This window comes from Pteropus vampyrus, unplaced genomic scaffold (genome assembly GCF_000151845.1).
Source record: "Pteropus vampyrus isolate Shadow unplaced genomic scaffold, Pvam_2.0 Scaffold137, whole genome shotgun sequence".
NCBI lineage: Eukaryota > Metazoa > Chordata > Mammalia > Chiroptera > Pteropodidae > Pteropus > Pteropus vampyrus.
The window spans coordinates 3,473,922-3,482,392 of NW_011888918.1; the positions used below are offsets into that span (position 1 = coordinate 3,473,922).

At 32.8% G+C, this 8,471-nt stretch overlaps 1 protein-coding gene across 1 annotated transcript in view; it reads right to left on the bottom strand.

Annotated features, from left to right (window-relative positions):
- Positions 1–8,471, bottom strand: part of ERC1 (ELKS/RAB6-interacting/CAST family member 1) — a 513,889-nt gene that overhangs the window by 233,533 nt on the left and 271,885 nt on the right. The window contains exon 15 of the mRNA XM_011367885.2: positions 4,564–4,724. Within this exon, the coding sequence (XP_011366187.1) occupies positions 4,564–4,724 (161 nt within the window). The remainder of the gene's footprint in view (positions 1–4,563; positions 4,725–8,471) is intronic.

Below are 8,471 nucleotides of genomic sequence, written 5' to 3' on the forward strand. Positions count from 1 at the left end.
TGGAAGTATAAATAATTACGGCATTATAAATAGTATACATGCCCTTATTTTGTTACTAGGATATAATTTGCATAACTACTTTCAATTTTGTAGTTAATTTGGAGGACTGTCATATATCTCCAAATGGGATTTTTTTAATGTTAGCAACTCTACAAAAAACTTTAAAGTGAAATACTGCAGGACATTAGTAGATAAAGAAATTTAAAATATATTCTCATTTTAATTATTCAAGGTATAATGGATTGATCACCTAACTATACTATCCCCAAATAGTGTGAACTTATTCAATTAACCATTTTCTATCATCTTCTCCGTTCTAAGCATTCTATTTTTCTCTCTTAATAGGCAAGCATTATTTAAATGTTAGAAATTAGATTATATTATTGGACTTTTCTTAGGTACATATAAAAATTTATTTTCTGTTTGTGGTAAGATCTTTCTTTAACCAAAAGGCATCTCAAGAGTACATAATTTAGCTCACAGAGGTTTGGATTTCTCTGCTAACTTTCCTAAAGGGATGCTACTTATCAAACAGCCGTGAATTCTCAAAGAGCTCTTCCACTACCTTAGTCTAACAAATCAGTTCTTAAAGTAATCAAATTCATAGTTTGATTAAAATTTTATTCAAAATGAAAGATTCGTCTTTTAAGTTTTATTTGTAATGTCAACACAGGGTGAGACTGCAGTAGGAGTCTGAATCCTGGGCAGTGGAAAATGAATCAGCTCATCTAGAAATCTTAACAGCGAAGCTCATGACCTGAACTGATATTTAAAATTTCTTACAGTTATTAGAGTTGTTGTTTATTATTTTCCCCCTTTTCTCATTCATCTTTTTTTTTTGTTAGAGAAAGAGGCTAACACAAAAGTGGAATTAAAAAAAAAAATGGCTAGCATAAAAAAGAAGAACCAATGTGGGAACTGCCAATAAAAGTATTCTTTTTCTTCAGGGCTAGCTAACCAATTCAAATGTTTCTACTGAATCACTGGCAGGCTACCACAGTTTCACATCTCCTCAAATCCATAACCACCATTTATCTGTAATGGATGTTCAAAAGTTATAATCATAGATGCTTGGGATAGAAAAGAACTATTAGGACATTCCTTTTGGTTTGACTAGGTCAGGATTATTCTAGAAAACTAGAGTATTCTAGTTCTTTGCTGAAGAATTTTCTATACAAATGAGCTCACTGCCTTTTCCTCAGGAAAGATTTCTTAGATTCAGAGTCACACACATGCATGTTTTGGTCTCCTACACATTGCATTGCCCTCGTATTTCTTCTACATTTCAAGTTCTCTGGTTCTAATGAACAAGTCCTTTAATTTATTCAATTATCAATAATTAAACACTGTAAACATTTAAAATATGGTGGGTCCTGCCATGATTAAAAAGTGAATACTGTTACTATGGCCAATAGCCACAGGTAGGATACTGCCTCTCTCCTTTCAAATTTTGTTTAAATAATTTTCTGTTTTCTTACAAATCATCACTGGAAAATACTTACACAAGCAAGTAATATACACTATTAAGTGCTTCCTGTGCCAGACACTGTTCTCAATTCTGTATATTAATAATTTCTTATTTTATTGTCATGAAAATTCTACGAGGCAAGAACAATTATTATTGCCATTTTTAAAAAGAGGAGACTGTGGCATAGACAGTTTAAACAACTTGCCAAAGTCATAGAGCTAATAAGCAGCAAAGTGAGAATTCAGACTCAGACTCTTGTATTCTGGGAAATAAATGCTTATTAGTTGCCATAAGTAATTAGAGGCAGATATGCAGAATACTTGGAGGGATTAAACTCCTTACAAATTGACAACAGAATGAAGTAAATTCTGAGCAAAGTTGTAGAAATTTAGACATCCCCAACTCTGGACAGTTGCTTAGCACAACTTGTTCGACATATGAAGAGGAGTCCCGAATATAACAGAAAAATGTCTATTCCCTTGGTCAGCTACATAGTGAAAAGGAACCAAAAGTTCACTGTATCAGAAACCACAATATGTCACTGATAGTGTTTTGTGTATAATTATGCTTAGATTAATTGTAGAGTTTTCAACTGAGGTTTTATGAATCATTATATTTGTATGCGAAACTTTTAAGATTTTAAAAAAATACAGGGGTTTCAATACACTGTTCTAGATGAAAAGAACGAAATAAGTGTTACTCTTCAAATTTGGCAGAACTATGATCTACAGGGCAACGCAAACAGAGAAGATCTGTTAAGAACCACCACTCTTTCAACAGAGTATTTGGGTAGAGGATTAGGCCTAAAGTGCCGAGATAATTTATTAAAAGGAAGGTATTAACCATTTTACTAAGATTGAAAATGAAAGATAACGAGGGGAAATTTAAGTGCAAATTAAAGCAAGGACTACTTTAAAACTTGGTTGGTATATCTGAATGACACAAAACTTGTGGAAACTTGACTAAGAACATCATGAAGCCACAACAATATATCCTGAGCAATAGAAGAAGGTGATTTAAGAGATATATCTTCTTTCAGAGTCAGGTTTTTATGCTTTACTTCTAGGACTTTTATTTAAAGTTTATTAAATTTCTATACCACTTATATAAATTTCTCTATAAATTTTAATTACTTATCCCATGTCTAATTGTGTAAGTGCTTGACCTTACCAACAAGTTTTGCTGATCATAGTATTTTTTAGAAATGTAATCACCAACCTGGGTTGGCAAGGGAAGTTCATAATAGAGTTTAGTACTGTGGCATGAAAAAAAATATTACACACAATTCCTTTTTCAAGCCAAGTATTCTTAACAAATTATTTCATATCTTTTCAAAGTCTTAATAACATAGGAAAATTCCTATACAAATATACAACTATTTTGAAATAAACAGACATTTGAACTGAGTAGGAAAGATATGACAAGATATTGGTACATAGAGAAAACAAAAATTATATACTGTTGCTTTAGCAGAGTCTGTCTCTGCTTAGGAAAATCTCATATGATACCTTGTTTTACCCAAAATTATATCCTTCCTTCTTCCATTTTCTTAATTATTTTAAGCCCTGATTTAATTTTCTTCTCAATTCTGTTTTCTACCATATTCTAGGAATGGTGCCAGATCTCTTCAAATCAAATGATTTTATTCTTTATTACCCAAGAAGTTATCTCTATTACTTCATCTCCAAAATATCAAGCTTTGAATTTTATCACCAGTGACAAAAACGTGTCTCACACCTCTGTCACTAACTTGCTCCTAAGAAGCGTATTTGCAAACTTTTTTCTCAGGATGCTACTCAGAACCTTAACTTCCCCATATTCCCTCAGCATATCAGTCTATCGCTGGCTTCAAATATTCATCACTCCTAACAGATCATCTGTAATGCTTTCCAGAAGGGTTAGAATCCCTTAACCTTGCACTATACCCTAATAATCCATAAGCGCAGGTGACACACCAACATGTGCACCCTTAATTCTTGGGTCGTTGTCATGATATCACAATAATCATGTCTCATGAAAATTCATACTAAAGTATCATGGCAAGATCCTCTGCTACTCTGTAATTATGGTATTCAACATTTATTGATAGTTCAAAGTAGCAGAAGAGGTAATACTAACTTAAAGCACCACCTGGGCTGAGAAAAGTTTGTTTCCATTAGGTCAGGGAGACTGCGTATTAATGTGGAGAAGAAGGAGCTAATAGAAAGTGAGCAAGGATTATGTGAGAGAAAATTCGAGTGGGATAGCAGAGGAGAGACCAGTGCTTAAAATCTGTGATAGAGAAAGGAAGCTAGCCTCATGAAGGAGAAAGAATATCTCCTCAGAAGACAGAAGACCCCCCCCGCCCATAAAAAAAAAAACTCCACAGATAACAGCTGAGATAAAGGTAACTGAGGGATCCCAGGACAGACGTGGTTTCAGTAAAGTGAGAGTACAACAATTAGGTAATGGTGAGGGTTGGGTGCTAGTACTACTGGACTTTCAAAAGAAAAAAAAAAAAAACTTATTCTTAAGAGAAGGAAATCAGAACTTTTCAAAGTCATAGAGAAGAAAAAGAAGCACCTATTACGTACTAGCAGATGTATACACGCTTCACAACAGATTATTATCTCAGAAAGCCATAAGATGTGGGGCAAGTAGGAAAATAAACATACAGCAAAATTTTAGTAAAAGTGAAAATTTTATAAAAATTGGTGAGTAAAATGTTAATTGTTAAATATGGGGGATAGGCACATGGGAGTTCATTATTCCATTCTCTCTACTTTTGTGTACCTTTGGAAATGTTTATAATAAAAAATAATTTTAAAAATTGCCTATTCATCATATGACCTCAGGACCAATAGTCAGCTATCTCAATAAGCTTAACAATTTGCCTAAACTTTCACGCAACTGGATACAGATATGTATACTCTACAAAACTTTAAAATTCATTGAAGAAGAGTCAAAAATAATTCTATTTGACCAGGAGAAACACAAGTTAGCATTAAAATTAGGCTAAGTGTGCCAGAGGTAATAAACAGGGCCAGAAGAAGAAAATAATGAGGAAAAGTACTTCTACTAAGCCCATGTGTGAAGAATAAGATTCAAACACTTACTTCATCTCTAGAACTTCCTCTAAGTGTTTCCTTCTCTCTGCCCGAAGATTGGACAGATGAGTTTCCTTTTCTGCCAGAGACTGTTGAGTAGAGGACAGCTTTGCTTTCATGGACTCTAGTTCCTGCTTTACTTTCTCCATGGCCATCAGTAACTCCTCCACCTGTGATAAATATGGAAAAAAAGAAAAGGTGAGCATCTTGATCAATTAAAGTCAGAGACCTGAGCAATGGGCAACTCCTGGGTCCACAAAATTGAATACACACACATACACACATATCAAAAATTCTGTACTCTTTCTGGATTAGACATATATATCAAGAAGATATAGCAGATAATGAAATAAATCTCTGATCATTCCTCTGCTACAATTCTTTTCAGTTTAAGTCAGAAAGAATTTCATTTTCTTTTTGATAAACGCAAGGACATATGAGTTCAAGAAGTTGCCCTTTGCCATGGGGAATTCCTTTTAAGGAACTGTCTTAATTATTTTAATTAAGTAGTTACTTAATTAGTTTCCTTTATTATTAGGACTCATTTGGAAATGGTACAGAAATTTCCATGGAAACAACAATATAACACAGATAAAAATATAAAGAACAGAATCATAAGAAATATTTATGGAAGGATTTTAAGAAATAAGAGACAAATGACTAATAACAGATTTAGTATAAACATGAATGTTTTTTTCTGTTTACACCATTAAAAAGAATTTATTTTTAAAGAACAGCTAGAATTCAATCAGATAATTTCTTGCTCTAAAGGCAGACAGGTAGTTTTTTCAAGGAATGCAGGAAGAAAAAAATATATAAAATGACCACATAAAGAACAGACAGAATGCTCAAACTAAGAGCAAGATATGTACTTTACAGTCATTTCCACTTACTCTGGGTAGTTCCCAAATTGGAATTATTTAAATGAACATGTTCATTTTAATTCAGAATTTAAAAATATGCCAACAAAAATATCTGTTATTACCAAAAACTAACCTCAACCAGGTAACTGACCAGGCAACTGCACCAGTCATGAGAATTTATGTCAGGTTGCTGCTTGCCAAGAAATTATTTTGGTGATGACAGACCTTTTCAGAGGTAGAGGTGAGTGTAGGTATGGACAGGAGATCTGCCGTTCATTGACTCCTACATTAAATTAATTTGTGTGATACTAAAACTGAGAGCAGTGTGGAGACAATACTGAAGTATAACAAATCAGAATTGTTAACAGACCCCTGTAATTTAGGGGCTCATACCTTACCAAAGTCTCCATGTTAACTGGTAACAGCTGTAAAACACCAATAGTAAACAGATACATTTTGGTTTTTGGCACTTGCATTACTTCACTGTGCATCTTTTCAGAAGTGATTAAATTAATGTTCTCAGCTAATAGCATCCTCACAGTCCCAGTTGCGGTGAGAGTATATATTATCATGCAGATCTTCTCAGATACATATTCACATATCTGCAAGCTTTACAGAAACATATATCACTGTCTGTCTTTTTGAAAACTGCCAATAAGGATGATTCTATTTTATCAGTTTAATTCACGTAAAATCTTATCTAAAATTGAACTGAATTAATACACCAACATACGTTCTTATGACAAAATCAGTAATGGATAGCATTGTTAATAGAAGATCTTAAAAAGTATAGGATGTGTCCACCTTTTATGGACTTATCTTAAACACATCTCAGCAAGTCTCCCTTCCATCCTGTCTTTCACTACCTTGGGGAAGCAATGGTATCAGTTTCTTATGTAACTCGGAGAGAGATTTTGTACATACACAAGCAAGCATGTATAAATAACCTATTCCTCTCTTTCCTACCCAAAAGGCAGCCAGCCTACTCTATACATACTCAATATCTAAACTTTTTGGTAAACTTTTTATTGAACTACAACATACAGGAAAATATATAAGTAATAAATGTGCAACTTGAAGAATTCTCAAAATGAATACACCTATGTAATCAGCACAGAGACCAATAAACAGAACATTACCAGTACCCCAGAAACCCCTCTCATATCCCTCATATCCCCTTTCCAAATAAAGAGTAACTATTATTCTAATATTCTAGGTTAATTCTGCCTATTTGTTTTAACTTTATACAAATTAAATTACATAGTATATAATTTTAATACAAATTTTTTCATTCATTGTTATCTCTGTGAGATTCATCCATGTGGCTGGGTATAATTACAGTTCTGTAATTCTCATAACTGCATGGTATTCCACTTTGTAAAGATAGCAAAATTTATTGAAGGCACTTTTGATAAATAAAAGTTTTTAATTTTAATGGAATTTAATGACTTTTTTCCTTTATGTTCATATTTTTCTGTACACTAAATTAAAGTCTACCGCAAGGTCATGCAGATATTCTTTTATTCTTACTTCTAAATTTACGGATTATGTTTTACATGTAGATCTACAATACATAATCATTACAGTGTAATGATTAAAATTCATTTTTATCAATATGGATATCTAACTGACTCAGCACTATAAACAGGACTTCAACAGTCATGGTAGAAAAGTACTTTGGGACTATGTGGCAAAAGATCAGAAATTATTTAAAGAGTACTTACAAATTATAAGAAAAATGATTTAACACTGCTTTTATTGCACATAACCAACTTTAAATTTCCTAAATGAGCAATGTGAAATATTACATGCATATAAAAAAGGAATACGTATATATTTCAGAACCAAGAGCAAAACACATTTATTTATTCACCACTTTTGTAAGTCAGTTATCCAAATGTACCCCCAAGGCTCCTGTGATAATTACCATTCTTAATCTGTGTTACTTACTCCTTTGAATTTCTTTATTTTTACCTTCTCTGATGCATATATTTTTACCTTCTCTGCTTAGTTTTATGAATTTATAAATATTGTATAAATGGAATCTTTTATTTCATCCAACATTGTCTTTTTCATGCATATAAAAAAAAAAGAGTCCACCGTATATGTATATTCCAGGACGACAAGGAAAATCACTCAGGAGCTAAAAGCAATGACAACTAACAGCACCGAGTACCACAACACCCAGTTTATGGTTTTCCACTAAACTGAACGGGCCCTTTAGAAAAATGGCTGATTCGGATTTGATTCAAAGATGAACTCTGCACCTCTTATGCCAGAAAGTAGAAACAGGGATCATGACACAAAGACACTGATAACAAAACCAGAAAAACATATCACAAGAAATAAAAAAGAAAACTATAAAGGAATATCTCTTAAGAATAAAGATGCAAAAAATACTAGAAAACAAAACTCAGTGAGATACAAAAACTGGAATTTATCTCAAGAATTCAAGTTAGTTTAACATATAAAAATCAATGTAATAAACCATATTAACAGAACAGATTTGGGTTCATTTTTTTTTTTTTTTTGGTCTTTTTGAAAAAAGTAATCCATAGGTAAGGCTGTGAACTTCACGTAAATCACAGAAAGAGAAGTGGTGTGTGTCTCATTTTCAGCAATAGCATTGATTAGTGGTCCAGATGGCAAGAGCCTGATTTTTTCATTATAAATTTCTCAATCTTTTACCAAATTCTCTTTTCATTTCAATAATAACCAGTGAGGTTAAACATGTTTCATTTGTTTAGGGGCCATTTTTGCTGCTTCTTCTTTGAAACTCTCAACCAAATCTCTTAACACCCCGCCACCCTTCCCCCACCCCTCCCGCCAGCCAAAGCTTGTTTTTCTTATTCTTGTTGATTGGGAGGAGTTTTAAACATATAAATGAACACATATTCTAGATACCAACCTTTCATCTATTACACGTGTAGCAAATCTGTTCTCTCAGTTTGTGGCTTATGTATTCCTTTCATTATGATACTTTTGATGATTAGAAATACCTTAATATAATCAAACTTATTAAACATTTATTTTAGGATTTATGACTTTTACATC